Source organism: Phoxinus phoxinus (assembly GCF_949152265.1).
Source record: "Phoxinus phoxinus genome assembly, chromosome: 2".
Taxonomy (NCBI): domain Eukaryota; kingdom Metazoa; phylum Chordata; class Actinopteri; order Cypriniformes; family Leuciscidae; genus Phoxinus; species Phoxinus phoxinus.
In genome coordinates this window covers 28944226-28969332 of record NC_136877.1, presented here as the reverse complement: position 1 = coordinate 28969332, position 25107 = coordinate 28944226, and the positions used below count along the sequence as shown (strand labels likewise).

The 25107-nt window shown below is 38.4% G+C and overlaps 2 protein-coding genes across 4 annotated transcripts; one reads left to right on the top strand and one right to left on the bottom strand.

The window, feature by feature from the left end:
* The first annotated feature begins 864 nt into the window (after window positions 1-864).
* Window positions 865-21088, top strand: lsp1b (lymphocyte specific protein 1 b). Of its 2 annotated transcripts, XM_079588425.1 has the most exons (13): window positions 865-1110; window positions 3254-3373; window positions 3739-4189; window positions 4318-4427; window positions 5374-5590; window positions 9376-9414; window positions 11825-11868; window positions 12473-12554; window positions 13013-13147; window positions 13689-13787; window positions 14395-14487; window positions 14765-14855; window positions 20957-21088. In XM_079588425.1, the coding sequence occupies exons 1-12, from the start codon at window positions 1052-1054 to the stop codon at window positions 14846-14848; spliced, it is 1533 nt and encodes a 510-aa protein (XP_079444551.1). In that variant the 5' UTR covers window positions 865-1051; the 3' UTR covers window positions 14849-14855; window positions 20957-21088. The 2 variants fall into 2 exon arrangements, with proteins under 2 accessions (XP_079444551.1, XP_079444552.1); XM_079588426.1 differs by lacking the exon at window positions 9376-9414 and having other exon boundaries at window positions 876-1110.
* Window positions 14857-24195, bottom strand: LOC306985768 (uncharacterized protein). Of its 2 annotated transcripts, XM_079588402.1 has the most exons (5): window positions 24061-24195; window positions 23735-23765; window positions 23177-23308; window positions 20937-21024; window positions 14857-20430 (listed from the first exon to the last, which is right to left on the bottom strand). In XM_079588402.1, the coding sequence occupies exon 5, from the start codon at window positions 20420-20422 to the stop codon at window positions 16067-16069; it is 4356 nt and encodes a 1451-aa protein (XP_079444528.1). In that variant the 5' UTR covers window positions 20423-20430; window positions 20937-21024; window positions 23177-23308; window positions 23735-23765; window positions 24061-24195; the 3' UTR covers window positions 14857-16066. The 2 variants fall into 2 exon arrangements, with proteins under 2 accessions (XP_079444528.1, XP_079444527.1); XM_079588401.1 differs by lacking the exon at window positions 23177-23308.
* Between the last annotated feature and the right edge of the window lie 912 nt (window positions 24196-25107).

Here is a 25107-nt window from a genome sequence, read left to right as displayed (position 1 = left end):
AGTTTCGTGAACATTATTATAATGGACCTTATAATGGACCATGCATCTTCGGTTGCGGAGTCGCGTGCAGTTACAAAAACCGTGCACACTGCCACGCGAAGTGGGGCCTTGCGCTCACAATGCGTACGACCGCCCACACCGCTTTATGTTATGCCTTTATTTGCGTTCTTTTTTGCTTTTTTTTTTTACTTTTGCTTTTTCCTGTATTCCATTCTTTATATTTTCAAAAAGAAAAAATTATATATTTTCAAAAGAAAAAAATATATATTTTCAAAAGAAAAAAATATATATTTTCAAAAGAAAAATATATATATATTATACAGTTAAATATACTGAATCCATATTGATTAAAGTAACTATTAAACTATCAATATTACATAAACTGTAGGTGTCCACCTATGATACTGCTGAAGTGTGATGTATTAGGCTACACTGGCATAATCTGATGACATCTTCACATCACGCTCTCTAAAATATATACATTGTTTTGACTCATCATGTGCAGTGGTTATGAAAATTATTTTCATTATAATGATATAATTATATTATAGTTAGCCGGTTTAGTTTGCAATTATAGTCTCCACATGTGCTATAGTGGAGACGTAGGTACTCAAGCCTACCTGTTTATTTTCTTTAGGCAGGTAAACAAAGCATGTGGATATATTGGTAATGAACAGTGTCTGACAGCACTGTTAGTGGCCCTGTGTGTGTGTGTGGGGTGTGGAGTGTGTGTGTGTGTGTGTGGGGGGGGGGGGGGGGGGGGTGATATCATCTTACTCTCCCAGGGGACAATCACATGACTGGTTAGCTTTCTGCTGATTGGAAGAGAGAACTGGAAAAGACAGGAGAGAGTTTCAAAGCTCTGAATGAAAAACACATGGAGAGAGTCAGAGGAAGGGAGTGAGTGGAACAGAGAGAGAGAGAGAGAGATTGACTAAATCCTGCTCAGTGAAAGAGGGGGAGCATTCACACCCTTTAGGGGACTCACAGGAAAGGAGAGAGAATCAGAAAACCAGTCAGATATCGTATTCAGTCAGTGAAACACAGAAACATGTCCAGCTCAATCCTGCGAAGACATTCCAGCAAAAAGGGATTAGATAACCTCAAGAGGTGAGATGTACTTCGTGTGTGTGTGTGTGTGTGTGTGTGTGTGTGTGTGTGTGTGTGTGTGTGTGTGTGTGTGTGTGTGTGTGTGTGTGTGTGTGTGTGTGTGTGTGTGTGTGTGTGTGTGTGTGTGTGTGTGTGTGTGTGTGTGTGTGTGTGTTTATGTGGCTGGCCATTTGGACAGAGGTGTAGTCTTTGATCTGCAGAGACATACCATTTTTTGCCTCCAATTGAAGTATATGCTGCAGTTCATTCAATCTTGTTTATGAATCTTGACTTTAAATAACCTAAATGATGACTTTTAAACTCGTATCATGCTGACAGTAATGATCTGTTTTATCTAGAAGTGCTGGGTAGCACCAGACTGTCATTAGGACAGTTTATCAGGCAGGACGGGGGTCAAGAGGGGAAACACAGAGCATGAATTCTTCTGCTGTTTATCAGTTTTTCAGGGTGTTTAGGGGGAAGGGTTAAAATGATTGTCGTTTGTTTTGCAGTCTCTCTGTATTTCAAATGTTATAGTCAAAGAATCCATGGATGCAGATATAGTGAGACCCAAATCATCAGGGTTTTCCAGGTGTTTTGATGGTAGATTATTGTGTTGTTACATAGTTTTGAGTGATGTCATGAAATGATAACGTGTCTGTCCTTGAGGAGGTGTCTGTAGAGTAAAATCTGTCCCAAAGCTGTCCCATATGGCTGCTGTTCACACGGCACATGGTGAGTCAATTCATGACATCATATGGAATGGCAATGACAGGGTTCAATAGCTTCTTTTATTACTGGAATTTTCCTGAAAGTGGTGACATCATCAGATCACCCCCTTCTCTAAATCTGCTGGATCTGCGATACAGAGCGGCCCCCTCCCACTTTGCCCTAAGGACCTGGAGATCCTCTAAACTGTGCCGGAAAATTTGAGCTGTTTTACCACCCAGCCACTCACACTGGGTTTATTAAACAAAGGAAATAGTCCAGTTATTGTTGATGTTATAGGTTTAGGCTATACTCTGCTTTAATGCGTGCTATGTTCATTTACTCACTCAGTATGATATGTTTTGTAACAGATTAAAATTTTTAAGCAGAATGTGAGTAGTTGAACAGTTTGACTAACTACTCTGTTTTTAACCATAACAGTCTAGAGATGTATGTGCTTTTCTTCTTCCTTGTGTCCATGTGAACATGATCATGGAATTAAGATTTACTGAACTACTTTTTACTTGGAGAAGGACATTTCAGAATGTTTGTTTGATAAGCACAGTAGATAAACAGAGTTAAAATAAATACAGTTGCAACGAGAACACCTTAGTTGCTTATTTAGGACAGGCTAAAGACAATAATATCAATCAGTGCATAAGTTCCCAGAGGTGTGTGTAATGTATATAGCAGAAGAGACTTTAGTCAAACTTGTGATTTAATGGGTGATTGTGGAAACTGTCTGGCAATCACCCACCTCTGCACATTATTGTAAATATTTAGTAAAAGGTGTTGTTCCCGTTGTTTTGTTTAGTTCCTGTAATGTCAGCCCCCATAAAGGAAGCCAGTGAGCCATTTCCTGTCAGTGTGAACACTGCACTTCCTGACCATGTTTAACTTACTTCCTGTCCACCTCTGACCCTACCTTCTGTCAGATGACCCCTATCATTGTCATAGTAATGATGATGTGCTTGTTCCGAAGATATATGCATACCAGCTTCTGTTTACCTTCATGCACAAAACAAATGCAGCATTCTTGATTTAGTTATCTTAATTTTTATGGCCCGAGCACCGATGGTGTGAGGACCCTATTGGAATTGCTCCGTTTATTAGTAATAATGTCCATTTAATTATAATTATTAATATTATTAGAAGGATTAACCCCTTGAGATGCATCATCTCGTTTTCAAGGGTGTCCTTAGATCAAATGTAACACAATTACAACATAAAAATAAAAACATAACAAGATTACAATTAACAGTACATCAACAAACAACAAAACGGCAAAAAAACTTTTTTTTTTACACCACAAGATACCAAAACAATAATATATGCATAAAATAAATACTGATCAGAAAATACAATTTATAAATCAACATCAATCACAAATATAAGTAAATATAAACAACAACAACAGTGACAGTTTCAATGATAACAATTGTTTTTGTGTATACAGGATCACTGTTCAGCGCAGTCTGGAGGATGCAGAAGAAATTGAGAGAGAACGACGACGGCGTGCAAGAGCCAGTACCTCTACTGAGGCTTCTCAAGCAACTGCACAGACTCTGGACAACCAGTTAGTTTCAAAAACCTAAAAGCATACTCCAGTCTTCATCAAATACTTAAAAAAAACTGAGTTGTGTGTATTTGTTTTGTTTCCATGGAATCCCAACCCCCAGATTGTGGCTCAAGCCAACTTTCTCTGTCTTACTCATTGTGTTGTGTTAATCTGTTTGTGAGTTTGTATGTGTATATGTGACAAGACCACACCTGTTCTTTTGATTCAGTTACAGAGTCTTTTATTCTATTCTATTCTATTCTATTCTATTCTATTCTATTCTATTCTATTCTATTCTATTCTATTCTAACAGACTCAACTGTTGTAAGTAGACTAGTTCTTGTAGTGAGAGGCTATTCTGAAAGTGTTTCACTGTTTGTTAGGGGTCAGAATGATGTGGTTTCAAACTCTCCTCCATCTTCTTTGGAAGAGGACGAAGGCTTCAGTGATTGGACACTTCTGAGCAGGCGCAAAGAGGAACAAATGGAACATAAAGATGGAAAAGCACATCTCAACGGCTCTTGTCCCTCAAAACTCCAGCTCTGTTCCAGCTCTGCTCAACACAGTAAACTGCATGATTTAAATGTGTATGACAGCACCCCATTTATACAGACTCGACCCCCCCTTTCAAATCAGCATAACCTGGATGAGGATGGTGATGATGAAGACTGGGGTGCCAGAGAGCAGGAAAGAAGGGCTAATATTAAGGCAGCAGAGAGGGAGGAGGGAGAGATCAGACGGTGGTGTGCAGAGGAGGAGGATCCGAGAAGGATGAAAGGTCATGAATCATCTTTCTGGAAAAAACTAAATCAGAGCTGTAATATGGATGAGAAGGTACAATATTTAAGAAGGCATTTAACCTAAACTCAGTCATGCATCAAAATCAGTCTTTCAAAGGTGCCTACTGTAAGTATTTCATGCAGCGAACATACAAACTTATGAATCTTTTTTTTTTTTCACAGAGAGAAAAAAAGGTAGAGATGAAGATATCCTACACCTCCACAGTCCTCCTCCAACAGAATGGGAGACAGTACAGCACAAATGGGCAAGAGGGGAGGAGAATAAATGACAGGTACAGGCGTAGACAGGCACACACTTCACAACAATACAGCTCAGTTTGTAAAAGACTGCCATTATTTTCAGAGCTTCAAACACATGAATGTATTTATAGGTCATTCTTGTTATGTAGCACTTCTTCAGCTTTCAAAGCTAAAGCTTTAAATGAAGAAAATTAATATGCTTGTGTTAAAGGCTGCTATTGTGTAAATAAGCTATAAAAGGCATTTTAAAATATTCTCGGCTCAAAGCTTTTAAAGTTTATTCATTATAAGTATTTACTGTTGTAGATATACCAGGATGGAAACAAATATCTAGGACTGCTAACATAAAATGCTTAGACAAGTCTTATAAGTTAGTCATCTAATTTTTTCAGAACTGTCAGAACTTTAAGTCAAGACCATAGACTGTAAAAGGTCAAGACAGTCTTAACATTGTGGGTGTGTTTATGCAAATAGCCACTTAAGCTAACTATTGCTCATTGAGTGGTTGAGAGTCAGTTTACATGAGGGTGTCAACTTGAAATTAACTTTATTCATTTTTAAATTGAGCTCTAAATTACATTTTGCGATGAGCTTGTTCATTTAATCCTGTCAAGCACAATTTTAAAGAAATAAGGCACTCCCGTGACTGTTATGAAAAATCATCTGACATGCTATATGGAGACATAGCTATGCAGAAGAACAGTTTGAGAACAGTGTGCCAATGATTGGGCAGCAATAGAGATGGACCTGTGTTGAGAAATGACATGATAAAATCACAAGTTTCACAACTTCCCTAGAACTAATGTCCTTCCTGAGTTCAGCGCTTTTAATCTTACTCAGAGAAGTGAAGATACAGAGTAACATGGACACAGTCGATTCAACAGCTCTCAGCAGTCCAGAAAGGTAAAAAAAAAAGGCATTTGTGGTAGAATACTTTTTTCATGAATCATTCCCCTTTCTCAATCTTGTTGTATTTAGTGTGTCGGAGGAAATGTTTGTGAATAACAGTGAAGAGAACCAGCAGCACAGAGAAACAGAGGATCAGACTCATGAGGAGGTGCAGAGGATGATGAGAGAGGAGGAGAGAGAGAGGAAGAGGAGAGATGTGATGGAGAAGTTAAAGAGGTTGAGTATATCCAGCGGAGATCCAGAGGAGCCTTTCAGTCCTCTCAGCCCCAGGAGCCCCTCCTACATGGTATGCCATCATCACCACCAGACACCTCACACCTCAAAATGACATTATAATTAAAGATTTGTCACAGATATGAGCTCACATGCTTGTTAAACAGTATTCAAATTAACACCGTTTTTAATTGCTGATGACCTGGCATCATTATCTAAATTACAATGTTGACCTGCAAAACAAATGAAAACATCTGGAATGATTTGTTTTATAGAGTGTCAATGATGTATACATTAATGCTTTTTTGCGGGTGTTGGTCTGAGTTTGGGCTGTCCTTCAGAGTTTAGCTTGCACCCTTATTACAGGTTTTTTCTAATTGCTCAACCACGCTTAATTTCTTTCTACACACAAAACCACACAATCAACATGCAAAACATCAGACATCTCTTGCAAAAGCAAACACTTCATTCAAAACTATTTTAACTCTTCCAAAAATTGTGTTTTTGCGTAGTAACACACAAACATCAAATGATCAGCCACATACACCCCAAACTGCATACAGATGTTAAAAATGTAAAACGCTACTATATTGTGTATTTTGCTTGTTCAGTGTGCAGTGGAGTTACAGGAGTTTGTCACATGTATGAGCACAAATACACTGTATAAACAGTATGTATGCACAACTGATGAATTTTACAGTTATGGAATTGAACTGTGTTTAGAGTTTTGCAAAAAGTTTGTTTTACAATAGCAAACTGAGTGTAAAGTGTATAATGTGCTTGTAGTTTCGCAGACTTGGTCTGAAGATTCGGTACACGAGTGAATGGTTTCAGTGAGTGAGCCTCAATTTCCACTTTTAGTGTATTGCTATTTGAAAAAACTTTAAACACACCTGAATCAGCGAATCAGGGTCTTCAGGACAAAGTACATATAACAAGATGTTTCACTCAGATTATTATAAATGGGAAAAACACGCAATATGCCTAAATCCGCCTTTTAAAGGGTTAGTTCACCCAAAAATTTAAATTCTGTCAGTAATTACTCACCCTCATGTTCCAACCCCGTACGACTTTTGTTCATCTTCTAAACTCAAATTAAGATATTTTGTATTAAATCTGAGAGCTGTCTCACTCCTCCATAGGCTTCTATTGTTATTGAAACTTGCCAGCCCAGAAAGTTTAGTAAAGACAATGTTTAAAATATAGTCCAAGTGACTACAGTGGCTCAACCATAAGTTTATCAAGCGACGAGAATATTTTTATTCAACTATTCATTTCACATAGTGTAATAGCGCAGCGCTTCTGGGTTGTACGTCAGAACCATAGACTGTAAAAAAATATGGACATTGTGTCCGTGACGTCACCCGTAGGTTTCTGAAGAGCATTTTTGAAGCCTAAAGTGGGCGGAGCCGGCCGTCACCATCTTGACCTCGTGTCACCTCGCGTCACTCCCGGATAACAAAAATGGGCAAAGAGGCGGGGCGTGGGTGGAGCTGAGGAGCCTGGCTATCTGAAACCACGCTCACCTAGCTCGACGTGATCGAGTTAGCTCAGGCTTGGGAGCTAATGCTATATGCTACTGACAGTACCAAGTCTGCGACTGCACAGGGCCTCGCACTAAAGTGACAGTTGATGATGTAAAGCCAATTAAAAGTTCCTGGTTTTGCCCTTCGAAATATTATAATTCACGAGTTCACCCTTACATCAATTAAACAGAGTAAAGATTATGCGTATTTGGCGTGCTGTCCGGGGGAGGGCTCCGAGCTCGGAAATTTTGCCCGTACCCAAAGTACTCCCCCGTTGTTGTAAGAATATTTAGAAGTGAGGAGATGGGGTGGTGGAGGGATGCTGTTAAACTGTCAACGAACGGAGGTAAGTTTGCAGTATATATACCTCATTGATTGGGTTGATTAACAGGGTGTGGTCCACTCGAGTCTAATTAGGTTTAATTATCTGAACGTGCTCCTCCCTAACTTAGTTAATAAAACATCATTAGGTAAAAGACATGGCTACAAGTGAGACTGTGTATCGTGATTCTGTACTATTCTGCTTGTTGAAAATGTATTATCCAGTAACTTATTACTCTGAGAGAGTGTGTGACAGTGATTTATGTGTCAGTCACTCATTTTTTACAGTCTATGGTCCGTCAGCGCGGCATCCCGTCAAGTTCGTAGAGAGCTTATTCAGTCCATTTTAAATTCTGATTTTGGCCGCCTCTCAAATGGGTTAAACCATAGATATATTACGTATATTACCTATGAAGTTCAAGTAAATGCGCAAGAAATCCGCGCTCATTCAAGGATGTGCATTTATTGCATGGACATGAAAGCACAGACACCTGCAGGATTTCATCTGATGGTACATAAGCATATTATAATCTATCTGTTCCGTGAGAGCAGAACAAGCCTTTGTATCTATTGACGTTTTTAAATCTGAAAACTCCAAAAAGCAACGAAATTGTTAGACATCATTAGTGGATGTTCACAGAGGAAAACTACTGAAATACAGCGCTGGTTGTTCTCTCTAGAACGATACTCGACAACAACGACGGAATCCAAAGGTGTGGGTGAAGTAATAATGGGTGTATTAAATTGTATGAAATAATCCCGAAAAAAAGCAAACACTGCAGAGATGGCAAGTTCAGCAGCTAAAATTTGCTGAGGTGAAGTGATGGCTAACAGCAGACAAACGGCTAGCATTGACATCAGCGGCAACCCACCTGTCACTCAAGTGAACACACCCTTAATTATGCAGAAATTTAACGCTAAATATAATTTAAACGGATGAGTTATTAAAAAAATTCACCCCCCTCATAGTTGTCATGCAGGGAAAAATTAACTGTATAGACCAAAACCACTTCGAGTACCAGGCTGTAAACATGTTTTTTTCTGCTGTAAAGTTGGGCATTTTAACATGGGGGAGATGCAGACTTGACTCACTTTTGACACCAGCCTCAAGCGGCCAGTTGATGAATTGCAGTTTAACTCACTTCCGTGTAGGTTTCAAGAGAGAGAGAGGGAGGTTGCTGCTTGGTCAGAACGTAGGCTCACTATTGACCAACTGGAAATATACGTTTTAAATGCTGTTTGAGCATAAGAAACTAAATTGTATGAGACAGTTCGTGTCAGAATTTTCTTTTGAAATATTTGATTTAAATGTGAGTTTTTCCTGCAGTTTTTGTTATTCTTGCATGCCTGAAAATACGATGCAAATATGGGCACTAAGTGAACTTACTTTATTTGAAAGAGACTTCAGGATTATTAGAAACTTCTAGTCAGGTTGGTTGGAGCTAAATTCTGCTGTAATTCACAGACCCACTGTGAACAAGATTGGACACTCTGCAGAGACTGGGTGATCTTGTTTGTGTCTTCATGTGGGGACAAATGTCTCAAATGATAATAAACCTGAAAAACCTGTAGGGACCTTTTATGAGGAAATACCTTGATGAAGAAACCATGTTTGTAAAGGGAATAAAAAATTGGTTTATTGGTTTGTCATACAATTATACAGTTGTCGTTTTTGTTATACAGTTGTCGTTTTTGCTATACAATTTGGTGGTGTTAGCAGTGCAGAAATGGCTCAAATCACCTTTATGAATAACAGATAATGGTTTGATAATGGTAGGTCCTCTGCCTGATATAAAACATGACATACTACAAAACATTGTACTCAGTGGTGTTTTCACTCTGTACTTATATCTGGTATCTTCCATGTGCTTTTTTCGTGACTTTGACATCTTCCATGTGCTGTGTGTGGTTCTGTGTGGGTTGAGGGATAAAGATGACAGAACATGAAGCATCTGCTTTACATTGCTGAGGTGCTTTGTATGTGTGTGCTGTCTTTGCTTGCTGGTTTCAGGCTGAGGGTGAGGAGTGGCAATCAGAAGGTACAAGCTCGGTGAGTTGCTTAGCCTACTATGTGCATGTGCATGATAGTATCGAATCGTTAGAGGGTTTGTGTGTGTCTGCTAGTACTGTGCACTTTACACTTGCTTTATAAAGCTGTGGTTATAATTGCTTTGCATTTGTTCCGTTTATGTCCACAATCATATTCCCTTCCATCTTTTACAATGTTCTGGAAAAAAAAATGTATCCTGATCAGAGGTGGGTAGTAACGAAATTTACTTCGTTACATTTACTTGAGTATTTTTGGGGGAAAATTGTACTTTTAAGAGTAGATTTAAATGTGGGTACTTTTTACTTTTACTCGAGTACATTTCTAATAAAAAAACGGGACTTTTACTTCGTTACGTTGAGCGACGTTCCTCTCGTTACTTTATTTTAATGCAATACGTGTTGTTAAATGCGTAGTTTATTCCAAGCGCGCTGTATCTTTTTTCTGGGCATGAGCGATGCTCAATTCACAAATGAATCACTCTTTTGAGTCGATTCTGTTCAAAGACTTCATCAAACAAGTGGGCAGATCTGTCTAAATCGGTTCGCGAATCAGTTTGTATGATCTGTTCAGTTTCCTGCACGCACTGAATCGTCTGAAGCGCTTTCAATTCACACTCGACTCGGAGTCGTAACAGGAAGATTTAAGAACATCAAGAGCGTTGGATGAAGTGGCTGTGGACCTACTACAGTCAAGTGAAAGCAAATCTGCAAATGCATAATTTTTGCCAGCGATGAAGATCTCTATTATCTTCGTATGCTGAGGACGATATATCCCGTGGAACGAATATCGTTCCACAGGACGATATTCGATTTAATTTCATTCAGGTAATACATTTTACAACCAAACAGATTATTACGATATTATGGCACTACTTCAAAGTATGACATTACATTTTTTTTTGGATATATACATTACTTTATACAATAAATAAGCTACCATTGTCCACACATGAAATGAACACCCGCCATCCCGCGGTAATGTGTGTGTATTGCGCAGTCGCGTGCGAACTCAACTTGAAAACGAATGCCTTTGCCTGCCTTAGACACTGTTGACCAGTTTAAACATGCTTGCAGAAATATACATTTGATCACATTTTGGAGAACAGACAGAAGAAGATCCGTCGATGTGCGTTTGATCGTCGTTTGTGTTCAGATGTTCAGTAGCGGTCAGCGCGAGCACATGTGAAGAGTTTGAACTCTTTCTTCTCTGTGTCAATGTTTCCCTTAACATGCCTTTAAATGCAAAACTCTGCAGATACACTATATTTCGACATTGTCTAATAATCCAACTGTAGTTGTATAAGTTACTATTATACAAACCAAAGGACAGGCAATGATTTTCGGGCTACAGATGGCAGAAATAATGCTTGTCTCTTCTGTTTTTGTGGCAAAGATAGCCTATCTAATTATGATAATAATAGTCATTTAAATAAAAAATTTTTTTTTAAATAATATCATGTTTTATATATATATATATATATATATATATATATATATATATATATATATATATATCTTATATATCGGCCTATGATCCGAAGTAACTAACTAGCTTGACTAGTTTTCTCATTGGATACTTTTCTCATTGGATACTAATTATGATAACAATAGTCATTTAAATAAAAAATATCTAAATAATATCATGTTTTATATATATATATATATATATGTCTTATATATCGGCCTATGATCCGAAGTAACAAGTAACTAACTACTTGAGTAGTTTTCTCATTGGATACTTTTTTACTCTTACTCAAGTAACTATTAAGATTGTTACTTTTACTTTTACTTTGAGTAAATATTTCTAGAAGTACTTGTACTTTTACTTGAGTACAGTTTTTGGATACTCTACCCACCTCTGATCCTGATAAAGTTTAGCATTTAGTGAGTGTACCATTTTTTTTTTTATGTATGAACATTTATGATGACCTCAATGCCCCAAATATATCCATGACCATGTGTACGACTTATTTTAAAGGCAACAGATCAGTTCTTAAAAGCACAGGCACATAAAAACACAGGAAATGGGTGGCAGGAAGACATTTTGTGAACGAATGTATCCTGTACTGTTGGGCAACCCTGAACCTTTTTATGGAAGAAAGAAAGTGCAACCAACTAGAGCTATTTACAGGGTCAAAAAATACAGATATCGGGATTTACAGGGTCAACAAAGCCTCCAGCAATGAAATTATGAAATAAATCTGCTTACAACATCAATCGGTTGAACTGCTTTTCAGTATTGGCTCAAAATCTTGACAGAGTATGACTTTACTTTTTGCAACCATTATCTGTTACCCAATTAAGTTGCACTATGTTTTCCCTTTTGCTTGGAAACATTACACACAATATTGCCATATAATTTTTTTTTAATCCATTTACAAATAAATCTTGCTTTACTGTGTAATCTACAGATTACTGAGAGGACTGAGTCTCTAAACCGCTCCATTAAAAAAAAGTAAGTAGACTTCAGAAACACACATACAGATTGAGATCAATGGATATCATACAAGTGATTTATTAGATAGGTTTGTATTGTAGATTTTGTATAAAAAATAAAAAAAATAAAAATATTAATTCCCCTCATAGTATGGAGTGTGAGAAGCAGAAGGGGCATGATTGCTTTTCTGTGCTGTGGTATGACATCATGGGCTCATCAGTATTTTCTGTTTTCTCTAAACATGACACATGAATGATTCATTCATGAATGAACAGCTGTTTGAAACATGGTTCACCTTTCAGGCAGACATGACATGACACGACACGTTTCTCTCTCTGTATCTTTCTCCTATTCACTAAACAGGAAATGATAAAGGATTGTGTAGTGTGTGTTTTTTTTTTGTTTTTTTTTACATGTATCTCAAAAGCCCCGCTACTCTTTGCCACATTGTTTTGTCTTGGCATGAAGTATAAAAATATACTTCACAGTGCTTTTGTTTGTATCTTACACTACTTTATGAGTCATGGTCCTCTTCATGTCACTGCTTGTTCTGAGATGATCTGTTTCTTGGAAAACAGTGGAACTTTAGGTAATACAGTATGTCATCTGTTTGTGAAAACAGGAACAGCATAAAGAAGACACAGCCTCCCACGATCATCTCAAAGTTAGATGGCAGATTGGAGCAGTACAACCATGCCATTGAGGTGAATTACCTTCACATGTGCTTGTATAATGTCAATTTCATAGTTAGGCTTTTTTGCGTATATTCCTGTAAACACAGCTGCACAGGTATTCTGCTGCTTTTACATTAATTTCCTTACACATGCAGCTCTTACCAGTGCTTACGTAGACCTGCTCTGATGTTTACCACTCTGATCTCACTGCTGGGGTGCATTCGGACACCCTGCATGCCCAGGCACCTCTTCTAGTAGTCATACTGACTCAAACTATTGTGTTCTCAGCCTGTTCTCTGTTTTCCTGCCACCTAACTGTCAGGAAGTGTGTAAAAGCCCCATGGCAAATGTGTGTATAATGGATCCAGGTGTTACTATGCTTTTGTTGCTGAGAGTTACGCAGGTGTTTTATAACATAGTCTCTGCTGTGAATCAGATTGCATAATATTTTTCAGTCATAGTGTGTGTGTGTGTTTGTGCGTGTGCAGGAGTGCTATAAAGAGGGGAACGTAGTCAAGCTAATGGATGTCCCAACATCACCAGAGCCTGTATCTGCTCGGAAGACCCTGTTTGAGGCGGGGGAAGCCTGGAATCAGAATTCTGCAAGGGCTGTGTCCTCTAAGGTTCATATGGTCATGTTTATCAATAAATTATTTGTCTGTTAAATAGTTCACCCAAAAAATGGAAATTCTGTCATCGTTTTCTCACCCAATAATGTCTGTTTTTCTTTCTTTCTTTCTTTCTTTCTTTCTTTCTTTCTTTCTTTCTTTCTTTCTTTCTTTCTTTCTTTCTTTCTTTCTTTCTTTCTTTCTTTCTCACCATACAATGAAAGTCACCAGGGTTCAGTGTTGTTTTAGACCTCTCTGACTGTCATTGTATGGACAAAACTATATTTTGTATTAGTTTTCCACAAAAGACTGTCATATAGGTTTAGAACAACAATATGAGAGTAAATAATGACAGAATTTGAATTTTCTATGAGAAGTGCCAGTACGCAAAAAAAAAAGTGATGGTAAGCTACTGATTAAAATATAGAAGCCCACTGTGTAATTCCACGTTTCCTTCAGTTGCAGCACATTTAGCTCTCTCGGCCACCGTAGGTTTGACATTAAAAACTCAGTGAGTAAATGAAAGCATAAATTATGACATGTTACTCTGATTCAGGATACAGAGGGAATGAATGTGGGCGTGACGGATCTAATTAACCAATGGGTGAAAGGAAACTCTGATGTCAACACCAAGAGCCCCTCCTCCAAAGCAGCTGTAAGTTTGTATGGGTCTCTGAATTTTAATTGCAGTCTCTTTCCTGAATCCTACTAATAGTTAATTTCCTTCTAAATCTTTTGTATCCTCCATGTTCTTTTTCTTCAACTTTAGTTCTCTTCTTTCCACTTTTTCTTGTGTCTGCTGTTCTTCTCATCTTTTTCAATAAGGTAAACAATTCCTATCTCTCCTTTTCTCTATGAGTGGGTGGATTTAGGTGGGTTCTCACTCTTTCAAAATGTCAATGGGGTCCACTGGGTTAAAGTCCAATGACAATCAACTATTGTGGAAGAGTTTTAGAAGACGCCAGCAATTTTAAAATATCTGATGTTTGCTTTGTTTTTGTGATGTTTTGTCTTTGGACTGCTGCTGTGTATGTATATGTGTTTTCTGGATATAATGTAGAAAATACAAAAGATTTTGTATGGTTAAAGTTCATGCTGTGGCAGGTCATGTGATGAGAGAGGTCCCTGAATAGCCTGTTGTTCAATGATGATGCCATCTAGTGGTTTAGGCCTGAACCATGGTACAAAAAGAAAAAAGAAAAAGAAAAAAAAATGTAATCCTAACTACTATGGTATTTATTATCTTTCTTTGTGTGTGTTAGTGTCAGGATGTAAAGGCTGGTGAGGTGCGTAACATAAAATCTGTGTGGGAGAAACTGGGAGACAACTTGTCACAGGATAAACCATGCGCAAAGGTACATCAAAACTCCTTGTGACACTAAACCATGATCAACCCTATACAGAAACCTTCTTCTAAACTGCTGTTAGGTTAAAGTTAGGTTCATTGTTCAAAAACAACCCATAAACAACAATCAGCATCAGTTCTTATAATCATCATTTGAGTTTGGCTGTTCTGAGCACAGGCTCATTATCTTGCCTTTGTAAAGTGTTATTTTAGATTTAGTAGTACTTAAGTCCCCTTCACTTGGTTTTATAAGTTTAAAGGTTGTAATTTGATCTTTACCTTTACAGGGATCGTCTGGAAAAAGGTACAAATTTGTTGTGAGTGGGCATGGGAAGTACGAGAAGGTCTTCCTTGAAAATGACACAAACTAAGGATCAAGTAAGAAATTAACTTTCTTTATTCACATTTTTTATTCAAAATAACAAAATATAAATTCAGCATGATTATTACTACCCATACATATTCATGCTTTACTAGAGTACCGGTAACTAAAGTATGATAATGTGCTGTACATTCGCTTGATTGAGTACCGCTGATTGTCTACAGAAACAAACACACTAATATTAAAATAACTTCTGTGTGTAGGCTACAGGGTAGAGTGTGTGTAGGTATGATGATTAATTGTTAAAGAGTGTTTATTGTAGTATGTAATAGTTTATTGTACACTGTTATAAAACATGACAATATATGTGATGGTTCCATTTGTAGTGTTTATAGGATAGGCCTATATGTAGCCAGTTCTCTTCTTTTTGCAACAGAGATCCCTGAAGTACAAGGGCTGCCAAAATTATCATCTTATAAAGTGTCTTCTTCCTTGAAGCTCTGGGTAGTATTCAGTAAATGTCACATGCCTGCTGTCTCACCTATCAGTCTAATGATTGTTTTTGGCACTGAACTACAAATTAATCCATAAGCATGTACCGTAATCACTTGCGACATTTCACTAGAAATGTGTCAGTAAGAAAACATCCAAAACTCAAATGGTTTTAACTTAAAAGAAAAGTAAAAGTAAACACATCTGCAACTAGTTTTAGGGTCTTATTTCATGATCAACATATTAAGATTATTTTTTTTTATTTCAAATGTCTTTCCTTCATGTTCTAGTTATACCTTTCCAATTTCCCTCTGACCTTTTCGAAAGGAACAGCACTGCCATTATGTCATATCTTATTCTGAGCAGGGCTCAGGACGTCACATTCTGAAACTCTCTATTCAGAACACACCTGCTCGCACCACCCAGCTTGAGCGAACTTAAACCCAGGATCCATCCACATTGCTCTCTGAGCCACTTTCCTTTTTTGATCATTCTCATTACGTTTTCAGCCCTTGCTCACTTCCTCACTCGCCTTCCTTCATATCCCGAACAGCTGCACCTATCAGTTGCTCTATCAATGCAGAAATGACTAGGCCTCAATTTCTGCTGACCAGCCCCTTACTGCACTGCTCAAAGCAAAGTGCAGTGTATAGTTTGTTTGTCTCGTCGTTGATTTCATGAAGAAAAAGGAAATTGCATTTACAGCACTACAATACTACAAAATTGGATCATTTTGTAGATGAAATCAACTTTACACTGTACATTTGAAATTCAATCAAACATCTGCCATTATTTCTGTAGATGTACCAAATCCTTTAGCTGTTCTGTTAAAGTCTTTTGGCTCTTCACCTTTCTGTTTGCGATTCAGCAGCCCTCTTTCAAAGGTTGTAGCTATTTTGTTGAGAGGTTTCGCAGCTGCCTCCTTCAGCTTCCGGGCATCGAAGCGCGGGCTGTAGAGAAGGATGGGCAGACGGTGGACGAAGGATGGGACCAACTGGCCATCCTTCTCTATGTTTTTCCGCTCTTCCTCGGTTTTGTTGCTATGTATCTGCTTCATAATGTTCTCCTTTGTGGCAAACATATGAAAAAGTACAGCATCCCACATGTTTGTTACCTTGGGCTCATCTTTCTTTTTGACCACATCCTGTCCACCCGATGACTGTTCTTTGTCCCTTGCAGAGTTGCATTTACCACTCATTTTTATATCTGCTTTCTGAGCATTTTGCTCTGCATCAGGCTCTGGAAAACTGGGGGCATCAGGTTCAACAACCATGTGCTTTTTCAGCCTTGTCCAGCCACTGAGCTTGGCCTTCAGGCCTTTGGGTTTTTGAGCACTCTTAGGTTCATTAAGTCTCTTCTGATCATCTGGTGTGGGTTCAGAGAGAGTCTCTTTTCTAAACTTGCCATCCTCAGTGGCAACAGCCTCATTTTGTTGTTCAGTGGCTAATGAACCTTTTAAACACTTTTGAGGTTTTGAGGTATCAGACTTTAATACTTGAACTGTGGTGAGATCAATTTTTGAGTCCTGAGTAGTTATATGTTGTGCCTTTACATCCATATTAGATATTTTGGCTTCTGTCTGGGATTTAACACAGCTTTTCTCAGATGAAGAGAGTGGTAGAGATTTGGCGGCCTTGAGAAGCATGGCAGCAAGACTATTTTCTACACTTGGAGCTTTGCAAAAAGTCTTGACAATTGAACACGGTAAAGCCTTTTGAGAGTCGGATTTGATGGATTTGGACTGCACACTATCTATATTCAATTTGGTGTCCTGGGGTACGTTATCTGATGGTTTGATTGAATTTCTTTTTAATGTTGTTGAATTGTTTGATTTAGATTCAATTTTAACTTCAAATGCAGCTTTGGAATCAGTTTTGGTTTTATTGGAGACCTGTAAGTCTGATTCCAAATTTATCAATGGGTCTTTTGTAACACCACTGATGGGTATTAAGTCTTCATTGCCATTGTCTTGTTTAGAAGATTTATCCATTGCCAAATGCGTGACTAGAGCCTCAGAGTAAGGTGCAGGTGGAAATACCTGTCCATCTGAGGGGATTTTGGATGATGCATTTCTTTTGTTTGGAGGGCTTGAAATAGATTTCACATTGCTGTCATGTTTCTGCTTCTGCTGACCTTTGGTTTCTTCAGTGTTTTTATCTTTGGATTTCAAGGAGGGAGGCGCTGAATTTGGGTTTAATAAAACTTCACTTTTATTTGCTCCTGATTCAGATGCATCTGATTTGAATGTATTTGCAAGTTGAGATGCCTCTGTTTTAGAGGGACTTTTAGTATTAAATATATCTGTTTTAGGGGGGCTTGGATGATTAAATATGTCTGATTTGGTCAAAACTACAGGATTGGCTGCACAAGACTTATCTGAGTCTTCATGTCTAGTTATTTCTGTCTTTGAGTCTGTAAAGATAGATGAACCTAACCTTGATCGAGCTGTAGATTTGGTTTCCTCTGGCTTTAAGAGGGCTGCACCTTTAATATCAGGAGGGACTTTAATGTAACTTTTGGTGTCTGCAGATGGCATTCTGGAGTCTGTGATATTGGTTAAGTTTGTTGTGATTTTATTTACAGTGAAACCTTCATTGTTGGTGTTTATGATATTGTGGAGTTGATTGCCTGTAATGATGGCAGTAGAAGAATCACAGACAGCCGAGTAAGTTCCTAAAGAACTTTTGGATAAACATGGCAAGGTTTTCTGCTCTTGATTTGCAGAGACGTGTGACTGCATCATTTTCACTGATGCAGGATTAAAACTTTCTTTTGGATATGTAAATCTGTGTGCAGTCTCTGACTGCACTGTTTGCAGTGGCATATTTTGAACTGACAAGAATTTTTTTGTTAACAATCCGGTTATATTTGAGTTCTGAATATTTGATTGCACCTGGGGAAAAGGGCAAGTTGGCATTTTTTTCCCCTCTGCTGCAAAATGAGGGGTGAGGATGTCTGTAGATCCTGAATTTAGTTGTCTAGGAGCCTCTGCTACAGCAGTGGGGTTTATAATCATTCTTAAAGGTGTAATTTGAAGCCCTTGGTACATTGCGTCTTCAGGATTTAAAGCTAGAGGCCTTGGTTGTACTCCAGGGATTGTCTCTCGCTCCTTTAAACTTTGATCTGCTATTTCTGAAGTGGGATTATTGATGGTTTCGATTTCAGTTTTGTCAGTTACTAGTACCGTATTACTTGCTTGGTTTGTCATTGCGGTTTGCAAGGGCAGTGCAGCCACTGAAGTTTTTAAAGCCTCTAAATCTGCTAAGGATTTCTCTGCATTGACATCACATATAATGCTAAGCCTTTTTTGAGATGTCTTGGTTGGAGTTTTGGGCATGCAATTCTCATATGTCATGTTTTCAATATCTTCTGGTACTTCAGGCTTAGACAGAGATAGATCACCATATGAATTCATCTTGATTCCACCATAAGCAATATATTCAGCAGGTGTCAAACCATAGTATGTTGACTTTCGTTTTGAGACGTTAATATCATTTTGCAATGGCTTCTGGCTGCCCACAAACCGTGCTGGTGGTCTTGGTGACCAGTAAACAGGAGTACTGGGTGTTTGGTAGTTTCGGGAAGGTGCAGGCATGGATGTTTCCTGACTTGCATCTGTTGGAACAGACTTGGCTGGTGTCATTATACAGGTTTCTGAAGTTTCAGTTTTAGTCATTGGATACTCCTGTATAACTGGAGATGTAAGCACCTCACATGCTCTAGAGCTTGACTTACTTGCCCCGGTAGGGGTCTTAGATAAGGAAACTTCACATTTAGAAATCTTTGGTGTCAAGCATTCCTCAGAATAGGCATGGGAAATTAATGGTTTGAGTCCTGTGGCAAACACCACACCATTTGGAATGGAATTTGTTATTTTATCCACAGCAATTTTTTTAAGGCCATCATCATGATTAGCTGCTGCACTCTGAGCTTTTACACTAATCAGTGAGGGAGGTTGAAGCCATTGATTTTGAGGTATGGGTCCCTGATGGTTTTCTGTAGAGACTCGTGCCTCCATTGTGGAGGATAATGTAGAGTTGAATGCAAACAAGGGTTGGTTATCTGCAGAAGCTTCAAAAACAGGTCTTACTGAGCTTACATGTGTATTTATCTGACAAGGTGGCGTTTGAAATTGATACCTTGTCCCTGAATTTTTTTTAACATCTATCACTGGATTTTTTGCAATAGATGATGCTTCTCCCTGTAAAGCAGAACCACAAGCCCAGGAGTCTTGAATAGGGGGATTTGATATCTTATAAAATGAAGTTTTTGGAGTATAAATCGTTGTTTGTGGAAAAGCAGCAAATTTCTCCATTGTGGAAGTCGTGACTTGTGCCCCAGCTGTTTTCATGACGTGACTATTTGTGAGAGAGGGGTGAGTAATGAGTGCAGGTGCAACATTTTTATATCCTTCCACATTGGATTGGCTCACTGGAACCTGAGAGATTGATGGTTGTGTCTGGGAACCCGGTGCACAGGCTGATGTCAAATTTGGAGCGGGAGGTCGAACTGGAGCCAAATGGGGGGTTTGTATTTGCACTGAGGCTTGATAGGTCTGTTGTTCGCCGAATGTGCCATGCGGCACCCTTACTCTTGAGGAACTGGACTGAAGTGTTTGACTGAAGGCTATCTCAAAGGATGAATCTGGGTCTGCGTCTGTGGCCTGCTCTGAGTCATCGTCAAAAAGGATTGATGAGCATGTGTATAAAGGTGCTATCTGGTGCTCCAGCGATCGGGCTGGGTAAGAGTACGACTGTGCAGACAGGGTCGGCGTGGAACTGTAGTGTGAGCTGTTGGTGGGGTAAAAGTATGGGGAGGGGGAGCGAAGGCAGAAAGGGCTGCTGGAGGAATATCGAGACTCGAGGGTCCTGCTAAAGAGAGGGGTTTCAGGAGTCCTTGGAGGCGTGGAGTGGTCACTGTGCTCCAGGTCAGGGCTAGCCTCATTTACTGGTGACAGGTTTGACCGGAATGGGATGGGTGTCTGAGACGAAGAGCTGACTTTCTTTTTGACACTTTTCTTCAGGAGTTTCTGCAGACGGGCATTGTCTCGCCCTGGTTTTGGCAGTAGAGGGGGAGGGTACTGCTGTGGAAGCAGACTAGACTGACTACCATAACTTAAAGCCATCAGCATTTCAACACCTGCATTGAAAACAAGCCACAAATACTAGTATTTTAAAAAAAAAACTCAAATTCATACTGAATGCTAACTTTGGTTTTAAACTTGATCTCTGTTTTTCTTCATATTGTGAATTTCACTCAATCGTCATGCTTAATATATATACTTAAAGAATTCAAATGTCTGGATTCCATTTTGGCTTAATTTCAATTTCTAAGTGAAAATTGTTTCAAAATAAGCCCTACACAATTTTGTTTTAAAGGTGTAGATAACTTAAATAACAGTGTTATGCATTTGAGGCCTATTGTATGTCCAAACTTTACTTGTTTACTTGAGGGTTACTTGCAGGGTTTACTTTTCACTCGTGTGTGTGTGTGTGTGTGTGTGTGTGTGTGTGTGTGTGTGTGTGTGTGTGTGTGTGTGTGTGTGTGTGTGTGTGTGTGTGTGTGTGTGTGTGTGTGTGTGTGTGTGTGTGTGTGTGTGTGTGTGTGTGTGTGTGTGTGTGTGTGGTTAAGACAAAATAACTGACCTCTCTCTATCTCTCTTTAGCTGGCTGCTGGACACAAAGATGTCTGAAGACAGGATGCTGATGTGATCACTGTCCTTCAGTTATTGCACTGTTAAAAAACAAAAAAAATTAAACCCACTAAATTTAAAAACTTTTAAATTTTAATTGCTGCCTTACATTTGAAGTAAAATCAAAGTGACAATCAAAGCCACAATCACTTTGAATGATTTTACTGATGAAGAAACTCATATAATTGTGTAAAAGTGACATAAATGATTGTTTCTCAATATGTTTCCAAAACATATTTGGAAACAAGGATGCGGTTTTAATCACAATTGACAGTTACAATGTGGATGTTAGTTACAATAACATCACATTAATGTGTCAAACTTTAAACCAGGGGTGTTCAATCCAGCTCCTGGAGAGCCACAAATTTATTTTCAAGTTCCAACTTCCTGCCTGAAAGTTAGTGATCCTGAAGACTTTGATTAGCTGGTTCATGTGTGTTTAATTAAGGCTAGAGCTAAACTCTGCTGGTAGACCTTAAAGGATAATTCCGGTATTTAACACCTTGAGTCTATATTGTAGTTTGTTTTGGATGAACAAGAGTGGTGGACAACATTTTTTTGACAATGGTTCCTCTCTCGAGTTTTTGACTATAATAGAATTGGCCATGGACCCATTTAACATTGGAGTCAATGGGCATGTCCGAAAATGTCATTAAAACAGCCAATAATGTTCGTTTACAAAACTGTTAAACTCACAGAGTGGTTAGTGGTGTTCATTGATGATTATAAACAATATATCGTCACAATATATGATTCCAATCCGTTTATTTTGCTATAGTGGAACTATTTTTTCAGACACTTCACAACCGTGTAACTTCCGCTCAATATTTGAATCTGAAGCGTTAGCACACTCCCGACCACTTGATGGCGATAACCGATGTTTATGTCTCGCGGGACACTCACGGTCACAGTCGAGTTCAACTTCATATTGCACTGGTCAGTGGTCACGTCTTTCAATATTCAATATTCAACAGTTGCTCTGCTCGCTAGCCTTATGAGAAACGGAAGCGAGCAAAAAGACTACATCGACCAAATGTAAACATTCCCCTTTCTGTTTCCGGTAGCGCATTTATATTAATGAGCACTCAGTCCTTCAACAGAATTCAATGGGATTTTACAAAATGACGAATAAAACACGACAGAAACTGTATTTCGCAACACTTTTTGTTTCTGGAACATCAACTAACATCACTAATCACTCGGTGAGTTGCAGAGTTTTGAAAACTAATGTTAAAGGTTGTTTTAATGACATTTTCGGACATGCCCATTGACTCCAATGTTAAATGGGTCCATGGCCAATTCTTTTATAGTCAAAAACTCGAGAGAGGAACCATTGTCAAAAAAATGTTGTCCACCACTCTTGTTCATCCAAAACAAACTACAATATAGACTCAAGGTGTTAAATACCGGAATTATCCTTTAAGGAACAGGATTCAACACCTCTTCCTTAAAAATAAGGATTTTTGTGAAAACAAAAATAATTTACAGAAAGTAAATTCTCATAAGTATATATACACACACACACACACACACACACACACACACACACACACACACACACACACACACACACACTTTGTCTAAATGTTGGATGATTTCTTTATAGCTGAAGCAAATTTTCTTTTAGTTTAAATAGCGTTTTCATTCTGAGCATTCTTACTCTCGATGTCCTGCTCTCAATTCATTTTCTTTCCTCTCTCATGATTTTCTTTTAGAATATTGTCTCCATATAAGTGAGTAATATTCTTACCTCTTAAGTACAGCCTTACATAGTCAACACATGTAAACCAAACAACCAAACTTCTGTGCAGTGTAAGGTGTATTTGTCACAAATAAAATTTGTCAATTTTCAGGTGAGTGTTTTGTCTCTTTGTTCATCCATACAGTTGAAAATATCTCTTCAATTCCATACATACATATATAATATACATAGTAAGTTGTAGAATGTATTTCCATGTATATTCACATTTAGACATCCTGCAGTGTACAGGCGTGTCAAAATACTGTGATTTTGTTTACCTTGAACGTTTTTTTTTTTGTTTTTTGTTTTTTTTCAGGGAAGTATGTGTCCTCTGTTAATAGGTTAACATACATGACCCTTACATATGACAGAATTTATTAAATTCAAATTCACCATTATACAGAAAATCCCAAAAGTCTGGTAAATATTGTAATATTCTTGCATGTACTTACAGTCTGTGAGTCCCTCTGTATCTGGGTTACTTTAGTATCTGTGTGTATTCTAGTTCCTGTGTGACAGTATCCCTGAAATGTGATCTTGAGCTGCTCTACGTTTTATTTTTGCCCACTGAAAGACTGCACATCCTGGAACCACAATAAGATAAACACGACCCCAGCCTCAATTCTCACACAACAACTCACAATTCTCACACAACTTCGCACAGAGGTGGAAATTACACTAACTACTTTCATTAAAATGCATTTGATAGTTCTCTTATAATACATAAGATAATTATAGGTTTTGTTTTATCTTGTATTACTGTGTATCTGGTTGATAAACATTTTAATCTCATGATCTAATTCCCTGCCTTTCCTTAGACATGTGTGAGATGTCTGAGTGCTGAAGACCTGAGACATGCCTGTTAGATTAAGGCTATTTTAGCACAACACCTCTGTTCTATTAACAATCGAAAGACTTGATGCTAACTCGTTGTACTGTTCACTATTGTGTATTGTAACACATACTATTGCAGTGTTTTTGATCGTGCTATAAGCATTCATGAGACTTACAGTGAGGCCAGAAGAAAGAGATGATGCTGATCTGCAAAAGATATGAACAGACAGACGTGAAATTAATATCAGTTAATAAGTACTCTGAAATACAAATAAGGTGCACAAATGCCACACACTGGCCAGTCATATTTTAAATGCCAAACAAAGATCTTAAATGACCAAAGCAGCTTTCGATGGCTTTAAAGCATGCACTTTGACACTGTTGATAAAGTAGCACAATGAGCTGAGGCCTAACGTCTCTCACAGAGCATGCACAAGACAACCACTTACAGATCACAGACACACTGTTAATGAAAGCTAAACTGTATTTTTTTTTTTTTTACCTGTGCAAGTATTGCTTCTGTACAATTAAGTGTGCGTCTGCTGGGTCCAACTCTGTGCGAGTGTGGTGGGGGAAGATTAGTAGAACAGAGCAACAGGACATGGTGACCTACCCCTTTTCCATGCCAAAAATAAAACTCATCGCCCTGAATTCAATCTGCGCTCTGACAGCCAGTGAGATGTAACCAGCAGGGGCTTTCCACTTCACCTGAAACATATGACAGGCCCAGTATTAAAAGTCTTTCTCATTTGCTATCTTTGCATGCATTTATAGGCATGGAATTGTTGTGTTCCATGTATGCAGAGGTAATATTTTTAATAGTCTGTGTGGGTTTCTTCCGGGTGCTCTGGTTTCTCCCACAATTCAAAAACATGCAGTATTGGTGAATTGGAGATGCTGAGATGTGAGTGTGTGAGCCATGTAATGGGGAGGATTGTGAATAGACCTTGCAACTACACCAGAAAAATCATTACCAAGAATATTCATGGACAGTCTCTTGCATATAGCAAGGCAAGAGATTGCCAAAGAATCTCCAAAAGTCAGATACGACTGAAATGGTTAATGAGAGAGAGAGAGAGAGAGAGAGAGAGAGAGAGAGAGAGAGAGAGAGAGATTTTGAAGGATAGCGAGGATATCTGGTAGATGCTTCCACAGGCGTAATGTTTTTTATACTGTACAAACTGTATATTTTAACTTTAACCCCTTACACTAACCATACCCCTAAACCTATCCATTACACAAAACATCACACAAAAATAAAAAAAACACTTTAGTACAGGAAGTGTCCTCATAAACCATGTTTACTTGTAATACCCATGTCATTATACACATTTGTGTCATCATAGAGAGAGAGAGCTGTAATAGAATCACATCATGCTTAAGAAGTGTGTATGTCAGGTTAAATTTGTAATTATGATTACCACAAAATGCTGTCGGTTGTCGGCACAGTGCTGTCGGTTGTTGAGAAATTCATCTATCTCGGCTCAACCTTGACAGCAAACAACAGCCTTGATGCTGAACTAAATACCAGGATCGGTCGTGCCTCAAC

Coding starts and splice junctions, on each gene's coding strand:
- lsp1b (XM_079588425.1), top strand. CDS start 1,052: ATGTCCAGCTCAATCCTGCGAAGACATTCCAGCAAAAAGGGATTAGAT. Junction 12,555..13,012: donor AGTACAACCATGCCATTGAG/GTGAATTACCTT, acceptor GTGCGTGTGCAG/GAGTGCTATAAAGAGGGGAA. Junction 14,488..14,764: donor AGGATAAACCATGCGCAAAG/GTACATCAAAAC, acceptor TTACCTTTACAG/GGATCGTCTGGAAAAAGGTA.
- LOC306985768 (XM_079588402.1), bottom strand. CDS start 20,422: ATGCTGATGGCTTTAAGTTATGGTAGTCAGTCTAGTCTGCTTCCACAG.